Genomic DNA, 17,799 nt, shown 5'->3' with positions numbered 1-17,799 from the left:
TCAGTAGCAAAATTGTAATGTTGACTGAATGTTGATAATCACATTTCTGGCATGGTATCTGTACAAACAATAAATAAAAAAACATCAAATGTAATCTCCGAATATAATGGTTTTAAATGTATGGAAACCGGTAGATTTCATAAAGGCATGGTTTGACATGCCTTTATGTATACAGGGCATGGGGTATCAATACAAGCAACTGACTTGTGTGACATCAATCTTAAGGCAACACATCAGATGTCATATCAGAAATCCACTTTGCACAAATGTGCTTCAAATAGTAATCTGTCGAATAAATAAGTGAATTATTTGAAAATGTTTCAAAGTGAATTTGAGAATGGGATATAACTGTGTTCCAAACAATGGATTTAAAATTGATTGTAGCAATACAGTGCACAACTAGATGTTAAAATCCTAATTGTTATCATGAGTGCAATCATGTCAAAGGGAAATTAAGGTAGTTTACAGAATGTGTGGTATGAGTTACCTGAATAAAATAATGGGTTTATCACAGATTGATGGCCATTGTTCAATCAATTTAGGTAACCAGTAGCTAGTTCCTTCAACTACACTGAGTTAAAGACATACCTTCAGTTAAAGGGGGGGGGGGTTAATAGTTATATGATTCATAAGTCAAATATGAAATGATCTTTAGTTCGATGAAGACCGTTTTAAGACAAAGCAGGGTATTGTACACATTATCAAAGATGATTGGATGATTGTCTAGAGAACATACCAACACATATATGACTTTTGTTAATAGAAATAGATTTTCCTTTTTAGCTTAATTCAGGCCTATTGAATACTGTGCAAAATAGGTTACAACATATGAAATGTAAAAAAGGTTAGTTTAGGAAAAATGTGACAAAGTTTGAAAGTAAACTATATCACTGAAAAGTGGAATTGAATTGCTGGAGAGAATTCAAAGAGACAATACAGTAAGAAACTGCATGTAAAATACAAAAAATATGTACACTGAAGCAATTCGCATAAACCCCTACTTTACATGGAACTCTGTAACAAAAGCAACAATGAGTGTAAACATGTAATGTTCCAACTAAAACATTGACTCAGTCATCCTTTGTTGTTTCGACTTCTTCAGCTACTTCAGCTGACTCCTTCTCTTCACGTTCTTCTGGAACGGACATAAAAATCTTCTGGCAGAACAGAGTAAAGATCTCTGAAAATAGAAAAACACACATTTCACATGAGTTCTTTTCTGGTAGTCTAAAACTGAAGGCCACATTTAATTTGCAGGAATGGAAAGATTGCATGTAGAAACGTGTAAATGTGACTATTTTAAATGACCTTAACCTGTATGATTGTTTTTCTTTCAAACCCTTATTTACTTTGTATGTTCAATTTAATTTGGGAATAAACATGGAAACTTTGCGTTTGAGTAAAAACTTCATACAAAATGACACAAAACAGCTTGTTACTATACGTGCAAAAACAAAAATGGCATTTTCAAAAAAAAAAAAAAAAAAAACAGGAACAAAATCATTGGCCTTGATTTTGCAGTACTGTACATACAGACAGAATGTAAGAGTTAAATGTATATCCAGCTCACCTAAGATCTTCTTTACAATGTGGGGCTTCTTCCACTTGTACCCCAGAAGATAGGCGGGGATACCAGTGAGGATGATCCCACTGCCTATCAGGCACTCGAAGGGAGCTGCCCAGAAGGACACCACGATCATGAAGACACAGCCCAGCACAAACACCACAGGGACCACCAACCAAATCTGCCAGGGAAAATAAGATAAGATTAATGTACAGAAACCCAATGGTTCCTGGATGAAACAAAAATGGGCTCAGCTTCACATGGGCTCAACTTCAAACATTCTATCGCGCTGTGGATGGAAAAATATATTTTCAACTTCCTGCAGGAACATCATATTTTAATTGAGTAGGGCCAGGGCCGGTCCTTGCCATTCTGCCTCTATAGGTGAGCCCAAAAAATGCCACCCCCCACACAACTAGAATAGTCCCAGTAAGCAAAATTAAGTTGAAAATACATGTATAAGACGTATTGTCCAGACGTTCAATTTAGGTTTTTTTCTCCCCAATTTCATAGTATCCAATTATTAGTAGTTACTATCTTGTCTCATTGCTACAACTCCCGTACGGGCTCGGGAGAGACGAAGGTCGAAAGTCATGCGTCCTCCGATACACAACCCAACCAAGCTGCACTGCTTCTTAACACAGCCCGCATCCAACCCGGAAGCCAGCCGCACCAATGTGTCAGAGGAAACACCGTTAACCTGGCAACCTTGGTTAGCGTGCCCTGCGCCCGGCCTGCCACAGGAGTCGCTGGTGCGCGATGAGACAAGGATATCCCTACCGGCCAAACCCTCCCTAACCCGGACGACGCTAGGCTAATTATGCACCGCCCCACGGACCTCCCAGTTGCGGCCGGCTGCGACAGAGCCTGGGCGCGAACCCAGAGTCTCTGGTGGCACAGCTAGCGCTGCAATAAAATATATATTTTCTGGACGTAAAAAAACATGTATTTTCCGGATGTTGAAATTAGGTTCATTTTCAGTTCTGAATGAAAGTTGAAAATCATGAATTTGTAGACGTCTATGTTTGGGCCACATCAAGACGTTTATGATTGGTTCAGACTTGGTCCGGACCAGACCAAAAACCAATGTCCGTGGATGTGGAAATCAAGGCCAGTCCAGAACTGCACAAAAAAAGAAGTCCAAAAGGTATTGGCATTCCTGATGCCTGTGACTAATCAATTTGGCTATTTAAGCTCTAAATATCACCTACCCAACTTTATCAGGAGGTATCGCGAGCCTATTTGCAATGTGGTTACACGGCGTGAAATGCAGAAGTATTTTCTTTTTCACTATGATCAGCTTGTCAAAAATGGACAGATTCAAACTTGAACCCACTGACATTGGGTTGAAACTCCTGGACAACAGCTGTGATTGTCCATTATATATTGTCCATTTCTCTTTGACCTATCCTGTTTTTATGATATTTTGTTTGATAACATGACAGCACATTTTTTATTTGATTGAGAGCAATTTAGGTTAGGCTATTTGATGGGAGAAACCTCCACGATGTAAAAAGTGTCCATCTCCATTACATTGTCATACATTTTATCTCCAGCGTGCAGAAAAGGCCACATCCTCTTTGTACCATATCCTATATCTGCTACATGATTTATGTTAGATCATTTTTTTTGATGGAACGTTGGTGGAGCGCTGCAGAGATGTGTCTCTCCAACCGCACGCTGGAGAGGCACGCTGGGAATGGACAAGCAAAATATATTGTGCTCCTTCCTTTGACAAAGTGGGTACTGCTTATCAAAAGGTGGCATCGCTGAAGTTGGAGACTTTTATCTCCCTCACCAACTTTAAACATCTGCTATCTGAGCAGCTAACCGATCGCTGCAGCTGTACATAGTCCATCGGTAAATAGCCCACCCAATTTACCTACCTCATCCCCATACTGTTTTTATTTATTTACTTTTCTGCTCTTTTGCACACCAGTATCTCTACCTGCACATGAACATCTGATCATTTATCACTCCAGTGTTAATCTGCTAAATTGTAATTATTCGCCTACCTCCTCATGCCTTTTGCACACAATGTATATAGACTCTTTTTTTCCTACTGTGTTATTGACTTGTTTATTGTTTACTCCATGTGTAACTCTGTGTTGTTGTCTGTTCACACTGCTATGCTTTATCTTGGCCAGGTCGCAGTTGTAAATGAGAACTTGTTCTCAACTAGCCTACCTGGTTAAATAAAGGTGAAATAAAATAAAATAAATAAAATCACTGTTTACCCAAAAAGCCCATATGCCACTGGTTGAGAGAAATTGTCATTGTTTTTGGGCAGAATTATGTGAGGTTTTATGTGTTGTTGTTGGAGGTGCGTCTTCTTCAGTTTAGCTGTTGATCCGCCTAATCCTGCCTAATGACGGGACCGGCTGTGAGTAGGGCCATAAGACCTATGCCCTGTTCAATACTTTTGAAATGCACTTATCTGACATGACATAATTGGTGAAAGAAATATATAAAATCTGGTATACACCCATCCAGCCATGTCAGATCAGTGATTACTTCGAGGTAGGGATGAAGGAAGGATGCATTTGAAGATTATTCAAACCATAACCCGAGCCTCCCAATGAGCAAAATTGGTTGAATTATGGTTTTTCTAAGTTTTTCCAATGTATTTTCAACTTCTTGTGGTCATAGAGCTGTGTTCAGAAACAGTACCTTGATGGGCCTCCTGAGCTCTGGCTTGGTCCAGCGGAGCCACAGCAAGCCGGCGATCGCCATGCCCACACACAACCAGGTAAAGAAGCTGAACAGGTTGATAACCGAGAAGATGTCCTTGGACAGGGCGTAAAGCATGGACAGGAAACACTGCAGGGAGAGGAATCATATATAGACATTGGGCTCACGTATTAACCCTAATTCCTCATTTCATTTTGTGATAGCTAATTGCGTTCTCCAGCTGCATAAGTACGTAGACTATACATTTGCATTTACTTTACACGTTTACTCCACACCCAACTTTTTTTCAGCGAAAGGTTACCATTAAAATGCAGTAAATGTACCACTTCATTGATACAATTGTTTTATTGTAATGGGAATAACTACTATTCAGTTACTATGTACGATGTTGAGATGTACTGTATCTACAAATAATAATCTGTGCCAGATTGACTTGAGTCGATGACTATGATTATAACTTTGCCCAATTCTGGGTTCTGAAATGTAAAATTCTGTATAACCAAGGATGGCATTACATTTGAGATCAATTCAGGGACCAATGGCAGTACTCACTGTGAAAATTAGGGAGGGCACTGGGGTGAAGAGGTCAGTGTGGACCAATCCCAGTGCAGCAGGGAGCTGACCCTCTCGAGCGCCAGCATAAAACAGCCTATAAGAAGAGGCAGACGAACCCTGATGATTGAGTGTTCTGCAGTTGTGCAGCATTTTGATAAAATCTCTAGGCTTTAAGTAATCAAAGGACTGAATTAAAAACACACAGATACACACACTCTTTGTCAAGTTATCTGTGGATATAGATACAGACCGCGCCGAGGTGAACAGGCTTCCGTTGACAGCGCCGAAGCAGGACAGGCCCACGAAGACAGGGATGAGCCAGGACATCACACCAAGATGGTATTCCCCAAAGATCTGCAATGGGAAAGCACTACCATTGAATACTCTCATTCCAATTCAACATCTCAATGTACTATCTTTACCATTATTATGCTGTCTGTTACCTTTTTGTTAGCAAAATAAATGGCAGGAACTTAGGTAATATGAGCTCACTGTTATCCTGCTCCAAAACATGATCTTTAAAAAAAAGCCACCCTTACCACAGCTACTGCCTCGGACTCAACCATCACACTCGGGGGGATAGTGGTGAAATAGGCCAGGTTGGTCAGTACGTACACCACGGTCACAATGGGCATGGAGATAATGATGGACAGGGGCAGGTTTCTGGAAACAAGGTCATCAATTAAAGATCATGTCATTGGGGGCACTCGTAATGTGTCAGCCAATCACATTTGAGGTTCAGAGTCAATAGTGTGATTTGATCTAATATTTGTGTTTAAATTCATGCAATTGTATGACTGTATTCTATGTGATTACATTATATGAGTGTGACATTTGATTAACACTGTACAATCCTCAAAAAAACCTTAATCACACATAAATCACCTCTCTGGATTGATCATTTCCTCTGTCACGTAATTCAGGTAATTCCTAAAGGAGAGGAAACAGAACATGATGCATTATATTCCAACAAAAACAGTTGAAGTTGGAAGTTTACATACACCTCAGCCAATATATTTAAACTCAGTTTTTCACAATTCCTGACATTTAATCAGAATAAAAATGTCCTGTCTTAAGTCAGTTAGGATCACCACTATATTTTAAGAATATGAAATGTCAGAATAATAGTAGAAAGAATGATTTATTTCAGCTTTTATTTCTTTCATCACATTCCCAATGGGTCAGAGGCTTACATACACTCAGTTAGTATTTGGTAGCATTGCCTTTAAATTGTTTAACTTGGGTCAAACGTTTTGTGTAGCCTTCCAGAAGCTTCCCACGATAAGTTGAGTGAATTTTGTCCCATTCCTCCTGACAGAGCTGGTGTAACCGAGTCAGGTTTGTAGGCCTCCTTGCTCGCACACACTTTTTCAGTTCTGCCCACACATTTTCTATAGGATTGAGGTCAGGGCTTTGTGATGGCCACTCCAATACCTTGACTTCGTTGTCCTTAAGCCATTATGCTACAACTTTGGAAGTATGGTTGGGGTCATTGTCCATTTGGAAGACCCATTTGCGAAAAAGCTTTAACTTCCTAACTGATGTCTTGAGATGTTGCTTCAATACATCCACAATTGTCCTACCTTATGATGCCATCTATTATGTGAAGTGCACCAGTCCCTCCTGCAGCAAAGCACCCCCCCAACATGATGCTGACACCCCCATGCTTCACTGTTGGGATGGTGTTCTTCAGCTTGCAAGCCTCCCCCTTTTTCGTCTAAACATAATGATGGTCATTATGGCCAAACAATTATATTTTTATTTCATCAGATCAGAGGACATTTCTCCAAAAAGTACTATCTTTGTCCACGTACAGTTGCAAACCGTAGTCTGGCTATTTTATGGCGGTTTTGGAGCAGTGGCTTCTTCCTTGCTGAGCGGCCTTTCTGTCACAACTTCCACCGAAGTCAGCTCCTCTCCTTGTTCGGGCGGCGTTCGGCGATCGACGTCACCGGCTTTCTAGCCATCGCCTCTCCATTTCTCATATTCCATTGGTTTTGTCTTGTTCCATTACACACCTGGTTTTCATTCCATAATTACTGCATGTATTTATTCATCTGTTTCCCCTCCATGTCTTTGTGTGTAATTGTTTGTTTGTTATGTGGATTATTGTCAGGCGCTTTACTTTTGCCATGTTCTGTGTTTTTGGGACGTTATTGTTTTAATGTGCTGTATTTTGTGGAACGGAATGAAAGTGCACCTGTTCACTACACTCTGCTCTCCTGCACCTGACTTCGCCTCCCGTACACACCCTTGACACTTTCAGGTTATGTTGATATAGGTCTTTTTTTACTGTGGATATAGATACTTTTGTACCTGTTTTCCCCAGCATCTTCACAACGTCCTTTGCTGTTGTTCTGGGATTGATTTGCACTTTTCGCACCAGAGGACGTCCATCTCTATGGGGCAGGATGCATCTCCTTCCTGAGCGGTATGACGGCTGAGTGGTCCCATGGTGTTTATACTTGTGTACTATTGTTGTACAGAGGAAAATGGTACTTTTAGGCATTTGGAAATTGCTCCCAAGGATGAAACAGACTTGTAGTCTACAATTGTTTTTCTGAGGTCTTGGCTGATTTCTTTTGATTTTCCCATGATGTCAAGTTTGAAGGTAAGCTTTGAAATACATCCACAGGTACACCTCCAATTGACTCAAATTATGTCAATAAGCCTATCAGAAGCTTCTAAAGCCATGACATAATTTTCTGGAATTTTCCAAGCTGTTACAAGGCACAGTCAACTTATTGTATGTAAACTTCTGACCAACCTGACTTGTGATACAGTGAATTATAAGTGAAATAATCAGTCTGTAAGCAATTGTTGGAAAAATGTCTTGTGTCATGCACAAAGTAGATGTCCTAATCAACTTGCCAAAGCTATAGTTTGTTAACAAGAAATGTGTGTGGTTGAAAAACTAGTTTTAATGACTCCAATCTAAGTGTATGTAAACGTCCGACGTCAACTGTACATTACAGCATCTAATATTAGATCCGTTTAGATTAGTTGCATAGCATCAACCTTCTATAGGCTACACACTGGAATTATATCCATAGTACATAACAAGCATCCTGTGAACAGTTTGTGTCCACATTCTGATTGTGTAGGTAGACAGTCAAAGCACATGCTGTCACTGTTGTCACAATGTAATAGACATGTTTTTAATACCATGTGTAGACGCATTGAACCCTGGATCAATTGTGATCAGATCATCTTGATTAACAAATGTCATATGATAATACCAGGGTTGCATATACTGCACACAAAATAGAAGCAAACGGAAGCCAACTATTTGAAATTGTCCAATAAGAAGTGCTTGTTTACACTTTCCATTGCATATGGCTTTGAAACATTTTGTTATGTTGGAACCTAATACGACTCAGGTGTAAACGTGCCCCGTGTGGTGTTGCAAAGGCCTTACCATCCACCAAAAGCAAAGAGTCCACTGTATAGAGCCAACACAATGTTGTCGACTCCCCATTTGCTGCCTTCAAATGCTAATTCTGGTGTCAGGTATGGCACATCACCTGTTTAGACACAGACAAGAAAGCAGCATTAGATGTCACTACTTGGCAAAAGGGACTGACTCCAACGAACAATGAACTGAGAATATAAACAGTATATTGAATGCATGGATGTTTGCTGCATGGAATATGGTAGACACACGCGTGTACACACGCACACGTGAGCGTTTTGATATGAAGCCATATAAAGATCACAATTGTCGTGATAATTTGGCCCAATATGTTTTGCCTTTGCACACTTGCTATGTATGACTACATTTGACTGATAGAGATGACATTTGGAAAAAGAGAAAATGGCTTTTTTTTTTACATAGGCTGCACCCTCCAAACACCTAACCCTGGGTTAGTCCATCTGCCATTGATGCGCTGAGAATATAACAATGTTTGGGAGTTGACATTTTAAAATGAAGAGGGAGACCTTTTTGATGATAACAAATGTCTATCAACTCAATTATTCACATAATATCCAGGCCAGTGAAAAGCCTACTATAGAGGCCTACATCAGAAAGGGGAACATGCGGTCAGGATTGGAAAATGGAAAATGTTTGTTTTCTAATCCACTGTCTTGTCTACCTGTTCATTTTAGTTGTAAATGACAGCGCTTCCATTTTAGTTGTAAATGACAGCGCTTCAATTGTTAGGATTGCCATAGAAGCACTGCTTAGTATACTGTACCTCTCTCTTTCTCTCTGCCCCTCTGAGTTTAGGCCTTGACCATGTTGGAATAAATGAACGTAATCTCTAGAGGCAAACAATGATACTCCTATGAGTTGTGGCTCTTTGTTGTCATCCAGGCCTACATCAAAGGTGCAGTGGTGATAAAATGAAAATAGGGTTTACAACACTGCAAAATGGCAGTCTCATCAAGATTTGTTTTAAATAGTTGTGTTGATTTTGAACTCAACAAGATAATCTGCATGCCAAATTATCCGCCCATGCGGTAAGATCATTTATATTTGGCAAATATTTACTTTGCTTATTTTCAAGCATATATTGGGAGAAAAGTAGGGTAATATATACTAACTTGCTTTGTAACAGAAACCACATGTCCTTGACTCCTAAAATGATAAATGTGGGTACAATGACACATTGACATATTAGAAGTGAAGAGGGGAGCTGGACCCCATCCATATGCAGTGCTGATTGCTGATCTCTCTATCACTGCTCTCTTGTGTGCACAATATATCTGTACAATGTAAAGCTATGAGTCTTTCCTTTACCTTGTCCTGTCTCTCCTACTCTAGAATCTACATGAGAGGTAGAAGATGCTAGAGAGAGAAAACTGAAACAGACACCCCTTCTTTTCAGATGGCAGAGCGTTCATTTTTCCCCGTCCTCCACTCCAGTCGTAAGAATCTTAAGAGCACAGCACAAGGAACAAGCTCATTGGCTAGTTATTTTTTTAAATATCATTTTTAATTTTTCTCTCTGCATTGTTGGGAATGGATTTTGTAACAGCATTTCACTGTTAGTCTACACCTGCTGTTTACAAAGCATGTCACAAATAAGATTTGATTTGATTGATTTGTTTTAGTTTCCATGGCAACCCAATGTGCAGCACCAAGGTAGCCTGAGTGGTCTTGTGGCAGCGGGACCAGATGTAGTAGGGAGAAAAGGTGGCTGCACAATGTATGTTGGATGGGTGGGTTGTCTTTAAATACAAAGCTATTTTGCTAGGAATTCATGAGGGTGCAGATGGTTTAGCTATATCGCAGACAGTAGGCTATGAAATTTCAAAATAATTTTCAGCTTCACTTTAGTATTTTATAAAGAGATGGTTGCAAAAACACTGGATAATACACATGACTAGCTAAGCCGTGGTGAAATATGTATAACTAGCACGAACCTATAGACAGGATGAGAGGATGTGTCAGACGTGTGTCCGATTTACCCACAGACACCGGTACATGTGTGTGAACTTACCGGTTCCGATCTGAATGAAGCCGAAGATGATGATGATGATCAGGGCCAGGAGCTTGGACACAGTGAACAAGTCCTGGACCTTGGTGGCAGCCCGCACGCTGATGCAGTTCACAAAGGTCAACGATGCTGACCGAGCGAAACACAGGGTAGAACATGATTGACCCTCGAATGTAAATTGCATATGTTTATGTTTTTATTATTTTATTAATGTATTTTTGTTATTTAAAAATAAATATACAGCAGACGTGAGAGAACATCAGTGGGGGGAAACAGTCCCTTAATAAAAGACATAAGGGAGGCCAGCAAAATAGTAATTGAGTGAATACAGAAGTAGTGGCGGTAAACACATATTAAATCATGCAGCTGGCTAAGAAACACCTGTTTGGTTGATGTGTGTTGCAGTATGTGTCAGTATTTGTATAGTTGACTAATAATATTTTTTTAAGTATTATTTCTGCAATGTACAGGCACCCCGATTCCGGAGGTAGTGATGGTTATACTCACTGAGGCAGAGACAAGCGATGAGCTTTGCGGCACTATCGGGCACACTGCAGTTTGGGTAGAGGGGTTTGAGCAGGTAGGTGGCGAACACCAACGACACCACGTACTGGGAGGACGGCCTGATGATCAGCATCTCCACCCACAGCTTGAGGAAGGCGGCCAGCTCACCGTACACCTACAATACAACTTCATTTGTCCAGCTGCAAACAACAGTTTTGGCTTCTGCTTGTTTTTCAAGCCCCGCAGATAGCACACAGACACACACAAACACAACCCCCAACACAACCACCCCACCCCCACACACACACCTCCAGGATATAGGTGTAGTCTCCGCCCGACTTGGTAATGGTGGTACCCAGCTCGGCATAGCATAGGGCACCCATGGTGGACACCACACCACACACGGCCCACACCACTAGCGAAAGACCGGCCGAGCCCGCCTCCTTAACCACCCCGGTGGGTGTGATGAAGATGCCCGAGCCGATGATGGTGCCAATGATCATGCCCACACCGTTAAAGAGCGTGATGCTGCGCTTCAGTTCAATCTTGCCGCCTGCCACCTTGGCTGGGGAGGAGGCCTCTGCGGTAGGGGTGGTGGCTTCCATGGCATCAGCAGCCGTAGGGGTAAGGGTGGATGGAGAGGCAGGCTTGAATGGAAGCTTGTCCAGCGACGGAGGCTGGTCAGTGTTGTCCGGAGCCGCCTCAGCTGCAGGATGAGGGGGAAAGGTTGAGGGAGGAGGGGGTGACAGGGTGGGAAAGAGGGGGACAAGGTAGAGTTCATTAAAAGGGATTGCTGGCACTCTCCTCTCGATGATAGTTCAGGAGTTGAGCAGCACATTGACTTTACATGGCCCTGTATTGTAAATAGACTGAATAGACAGGGAATGAATTGATAAGCTATGCCATGAAGAGAAAGTAGGATGATGCAAGCACCATGACTTATATTGGATGCTTATGAAAATCTGTGGGTTATAACACAGATGACATCAGATGAATGCCAAGTTGACTAATACCACTCCAGTGCATCTTCGATCCTATACACTTTTTATGGCTGGGGGGCCGTATTGAGTAGCTTGGATGAATAAGGTGCCTAAAGTAAACGGCCTGCTCCTTAGTCTCAGTTTATAATATATTCATTTTATTATTGGTATTGGATAGAAAACACTCTAAAGTTTCTAAAACTGTTTAAATGATGTCTGTGAGTATAACAGAACTCATATTGGCAGGCAAAATCCTGAGTTGAAATCAAAACAGGAAGTCAGAAATCTGAGCTTTGTATGTATTCACCAGAGTCCCCAATGAAATCCCCTTGAGATATGCATGATGTTGCACTGCCTAGGGGTTCAACTAGATGTCAACCATCAATAGAAATTATAATGAGACTTCTATGATGTTGTGGGAGTAAATGATAGCAGAATCAGTCAAGTGTCTGGCAGTCAGCCATTTTCTGATCATGTTTATTCCTCGTGGTAGTCACTTGCATTCCATTGCTCACGAAGACAAGAAGGAGTACTCCGGTTGGAATTTTATTGAAGCTATATGTTAAAACCATCCTAATGATTGATTCTGTACTTAGTTTGAAATGTTTCTTAGACGGTAATATCACTTTTTGAAGTTTTTGTTCAATATAACGCTGACCAGAATTAGTGTTTGGATATGTATACCAAACGCGCTAACAAAAGAAGGTATTTGGACATAAATAACAGACATCTTCGAACAAAACAAACATTTATTGCGGACCTGGGATTCCTGTAGTGCTTTCTGATGTAGATCATCAAAGGTAAGGGAATATTTATCATGTAATTTCTTGTTTATGTTGACGCCATCTTTGCGGCTGTGGTGTTTTTACTTTTGAGCGCCGTCTCAGATTATTGCATGCGTTTCTTTTTCCGTAAAGTTTTTAAAAAATCTGACACAGCGGTTGCATTAAGGAGAGGTTTATCTATAATTCCATGTGTATAAATTGTATTATCATCTACATTTATGATGAGTATTTCTGTTGAATGTTGTGGCTATGCAAAATCACTGGATGTTTTTGGAACTAGTGAATCTAATACGCCAATGTAAACTCAGATTTTCTGATATAAATATGAACTTTATCAAACAAAACATGCATGTATTGTGTAACATGAAGTCCTATGAGTGTCATCTGATGAAGATTATCAAAGGTTAGGGATTCATTTTATCTCTATATGTGCTTTTTCTCTCTCTCTCTTTTGGCTGGTAAAATTGGCTGTGTATTTTAGTGAGTTGTTGGTGACAACAACATAATTGTTTGTGGTGCTTTCCCCGTAAATCCTATTTGAAATCGGACACTGTGGTGGGATTAACAACAAGACTACCTTGAAAACGTTATAAGATAAATGTATGTTTGAGGAATTTTAATGATGAGATTTCTGTTGTTTTGAATATGGCGCCCTGTACTATCACTGGTTGTTGTTATATCGCTCCCGGTAATGGGATCTCAGCCATAAGAAACCAAGACAGACCAGACCTCATTAACGCATTAATGCAGAAATGTTGAGTGTTTGTCTGTGTGTGTGCGTATATATATATATATATATATATATATATATATATATATATATATATATATTTATATATATATACAGTGGGGAGAACAAGTATTTGATACACTAGCGATATGGCAGTTTTTCCTACTTACAAAGCATGTAGAGGTCTGTAATTTTTATCATTAGGTACACTTCCACAGTGAGAGACTGACTCTAAAACAAAAATCCAGAATCACATTGTATGATTTTTAAGTAATTAATTTGCATTTTATTACATGACATAAGTATTTGATACGTCAGAAAAGCAGAACTTAATATTTGGTACAGAAACCTTTGTTTGCAGTTACAGAGATCATACGTTTCCTGTAGTTCTTGACCAGGTTTGCACACACTGCAGCAGGGATTTTGGCTGTCGCTGGGCAATACGGACTTTCAGCTCCCTCCAAAGATTTTCTATTGGATTCAGGTCTGGAGACTGGCTAGGCCACTCCAGGATCTTGAGATGCTTCTTACAGAGCCACTCCTTAGTTGCCCTGTCTGTGTGCTTCGGGTCGTTGTCATGCTGGAAGACCCAGTCACGACCCATCTTCAATGCTCTTACTGAGGGAAGGAGGTTGTTGGCCAAGATCTCACCCCATGGCCCCATCCATCCTCCCCTCAATTCGGTGCAGTCATCCTGTCACCTTTGCAGAAAAGCATCCTCAAAGAAAAAAAAGCGATATTTTTGTCTCATCAGACCACATGACCTTCTCCCATTCCTCCTCTGGATCATCCAGATGGTCATTGGCAAACTTCAGATGGGCCTGGACATGCGCTGGCTTGAGCAGGGGGACCTTGCGTGCGCTGCAGGATTTTAATCCATGACGGTTTAGTGTGTTACTAATGGTTTTCTTTGAGACTGTGGTCCCGGCTCTCTTCAGGTCATTGACCAGGTCCTGCCGTGTAGTTCTGGGCTGATCCCTCAACTTCCTCATGATCATTGATGCCCCACGAGGTGAGATCTTGCATGGAGCCCCAGACCGAGGGTGATTCACCGTCATCTTGAACTTCTTCCATTTTCTAATAATTGCGCCAACAGTTGTTGGCTTCTCACCAAGCTGCATACCTATTGTCCTGTAGCCCATCCCAGCCTTCTGCAGGTCTACAATTTAACCCTGATGTCCTTACACAGCTCTCTGGTCTTGGCCATTGTGGAGAGGTTGGAGTCTGTTTGATTGAGTGTGTGGACAGGTTTATTTTATACAGGTAACGAGTTCAAACAGGTGCAGTTAATACAGGTAATGAGTGGAGAACAGGAGGGCTTCTTAAAGAAAAACTAACAGGTCTGTGAGAGACGGAATTCTTACTGGTTGGTAGGTGATCAAATACTTATATTGTGCAATAAAATGCCAATTAATTACTTAAAAATCATACAATGTGATTTTCTGGATTTTTGTTTTCGATTCCGTCTCTCACAGTTGAAGTGTACCTATGATAAAAACTATAGACCTCTACATGCTTTGTAAGTAGGAAAACCTTCCAAATCGGCAGTGTATCAAATATTTGTTCTCCCCACTGTATATATGTGTGTGTGTGTGTGTGTGTGTGTGTGTGTGTGTGTGTGTGTGTGTGTGTGTGTGTGTGTGTGTGTGTGTGTGTGTGTGTGTATAAGCGCTGTCATAGGCCTTTCAGACAGATCAATTTCACCAGTCAGAACATATCCCCACTCTTAACCTCTCACTAGCCCTGTAGCAAATCACATCATTAGAAAACTCTAGCTAACCCCATACCACCTCAAGATGCCTTAAAGCTGTGCATGACCAAATACATATACAGTACATGAACATCCATGTATAAATGCATGCATTGCTGCACCAGATTATGCAGTAGCCTGAGCATCTGATGCAACTCTGCACCATGTGGTATCTAGGCTAGGCTAATGTATGTGTGTGTGTGTGTGTGTGTGTGTGTGTGTGTGTGTGTGTGTGTGTGTGTGTGTGTGTGTGTGTGTGTGTGTGTGTGTGTGTGTGTGTGTGTGTGTGTGTGTGTGTGTGTGTGTGTGTGTGTGTGTGTGTGTGCTTGTGTGTGTGTGTTTACGTGTGAATGTGTACGTGTGTGTGTTGTGCGGGAGCGGTGTACCTACCCTCCATCTTCTCCTGGCCCTCGGTTGCCGTCTTCAAGCTCTCCTGGCTGTTCCATGGTTTCAGCTCCGGCTCTGCCATCCTGTTGTTCGTTTGGCCCCCTTATCTCTTTTACCCTTCCTTTTTTGCTCTCTTCCGCCTAGCTAGGCTTCCCTACAGCCTCTCTTTCTCACACACACCCTCCCTCTGTTTCTCTCCTCCTCCTTCTTTTTCTCCTTCACACTATATCTCGTCCCGCTTGTCTCCCTCTCTCCAGTGTGATAGTGAGTGCAGGAGAGGTAGCAGCAGACCTAGTGTGGTGCCTAATGTGGTGATGGTGATGCTGCCACCTAGCCTACCCCCCCTTCTGATGAATGATGGGAGAGATAGAGAGCTCAGCAAGAGAGGGGGGAACTAGGTCATTGTCAGCTTTTGGAGGGACTGCAGCCACGTGACAAATCTTTTTGTGCCGTGTGTGAGGCAACGATGTGTGTATGGCTGTATGCTTTGATGCGAGCGAAGACACACGGACAAAGAATGCAAAATGCTCCGGCACTCCACCTAGTGGCCATGACAGGGAAGTCCATTGTCTTTGTTCTCTCTCCCATGCTGAAAGATGACTGGGGGAATAGAATGGGTCATATAGAATGCATCAGATCTAAAAAAGCCTCAGCCCCAAAAAGCCATCTTGGATGTCACTCTCCAAATATATACAGAGAGTACCGCATTTCCCTTGGGATACAATCCTTCCAGGAGGATACCCTTTGACCACCACTAGGCCTAATTAATGACTGCAAGTCATACTATCCAATAACGATTCTATGGAAGTAACTACAACTTTTTAGCCCTTATATCTGGATATGTGTGATTGAATATGAAGTTGAAACCCTGCATGGCTGTCATTCTAAGTCATCAACTTATGTATCTGACGTATTTCCACTAGATGGCACTCTTACATATGCATATGGGAGAGATAAAGTGGTTATGGCTTGTGATTTCTTGCTGCCCATTCCTGTTTGCTACATACAGAACATTTGTTCTAAGCTGACTGCACAAGTGTTCTTCTAAACCAGTAGTGCATTTTCATAAAAGTGCATTCTGAGAATGAGCCATGTTCTTTTAATGCGCTAGTTTTATTTGCATACCTATCACACCGCCAACGGTGACCTGTGAGCACCAAGCTCCGATTCATGATGGAACATCTCATCTACAGATGGTAATGCATGGACAGGTTATATAACATAAAAGGTAAAGGTGATAAGGATGAATCTATTAAACCAATATATCTCAAATAAGGAAAATAAGGAAATTACTGTACATGACATCTTATCGGCGATGAGGGCCAGATCCAAGATGTCTTTAGCAGGAACCCAGCACCTCTCCTCGTATGCCTTTCAACTCGGGATCTGCCATTTTGGGTAGAGTCTCCCCGGGTTCATTGGTCCTTTTCCCATCTCCAGAATCCTGAGTTCCACTGCTGTCCGTCGTGTGTTACCCCGTACCCTCCGTATTCACCCTATCTTACATGTGTCTAGGATTAAGCCTGTGTCTGCCCAATGTGGTAGCGGGGAGCAAGGGTCCGGCAATGGTCCGCTCGTCGACGATACCTGGAGTTGGTCTTGAGAATAGCCGCCCTGGCTCTTCTCCAGGTACGTCAGCAACGGCGGACAAACACCTGGGACGAGGATATGCTGACCTCCTGCTCTTGTTCAGGGAAGAGTTGAGGCTGATACCCCATGGAGTGCTCGAAAGGGAAAAGTCCCATGGAACTGGGAAGAGTGTTCCGTGCATTCTCCACCCAGACCAGTTGACGGCTCCAGATAGTGGTGTTGGTTGAGACCGTTTAGGGTGGTCTCCAGCTCTTGGTTTGCTCGCTCCGACTGACCGTTAGTTTGGGGATGGAATCCAGATGACAGGCTGGCCGATGACCCAATAAGGATGCAAAATTCCTTACAGAACTGAGACGAGAACGACGATCGGACACCATGTCTACCAGGAGTCCATGGATCCGGAAGACATGCTGCACCATAAGCTGGGCCGTCTCCTCGGCAGAAGGTAGTTTGGGGAGAGGGATGAAATGGGCGGTCTTGGAGAATCGGTTGACTACCGTTAGCATGACAGTGTTGCCATCAGATGGAGGGAGCCCAGTGACAAAGTCCAGAGATATGAGACCAGGGACGATGAGGAACCGGTAGTGGCTGCAGGAGGCCAGAAGGAGCTTGCTGTGGAGTCTTGTTTTGAGCACACATAGTGCATGCGGTGACAAAGGCAGAGACATCAGGGACCATTGTGGGCCACCATAAATGTTGTCAAAGGAAGGCTATTGACCGAAATGGGTTAAGGACAAACAGCCGGTTAGCCAGGCCCCCTTCAGATCCAGGCTGGGAGTGTTTCGCCTCGCAAACCAGATTCTCAATACCCCAATCCACAGT

General features: G+C 42.0%; 1 protein-coding gene across 1 annotated transcript; it reads right to left on the bottom strand.

The window, feature by feature from the left end:
• LOC115102622 (large neutral amino acids transporter small subunit 1-like) lies at positions 1–15,723 on the bottom strand. Its single transcript, XM_029622755.2, has 12 exons — positions 15,391–15,723; positions 11,064–11,461; positions 10,759–10,930; positions 10,255–10,380; positions 8,229–8,334; positions 5,696–5,740; positions 5,350–5,473; positions 5,061–5,164; positions 4,808–4,904; positions 4,235–4,384; positions 1,571–1,745; positions 1–1,180 (listed from the first exon to the last, which is right to left on the bottom strand). The coding sequence occupies exons 1-12, from the start codon at positions 15,467–15,469 to the stop codon at positions 1,071–1,073; spliced, it is 1,686 nt and encodes a 561-aa protein (XP_029478615.1). The 5' UTR covers positions 15,470–15,723; the 3' UTR covers positions 1–1,070.
• Positions 15,724–17,799: the final 2,076 nt, after the last annotated feature.

The sequence above is a fragment of the Oncorhynchus nerka genome, linkage group LG20 (genome assembly GCF_034236695.1).
Source record: "Oncorhynchus nerka isolate Pitt River linkage group LG20, Oner_Uvic_2.0, whole genome shotgun sequence".
NCBI classification, from domain to species: Eukaryota; Metazoa; Chordata; class Actinopteri; order Salmoniformes; family Salmonidae; genus Oncorhynchus; species Oncorhynchus nerka.
The sequence above is the reverse complement of the archived record's forward strand: the minus strand, read 5'-3'. Positions and strand labels throughout refer to the sequence as shown.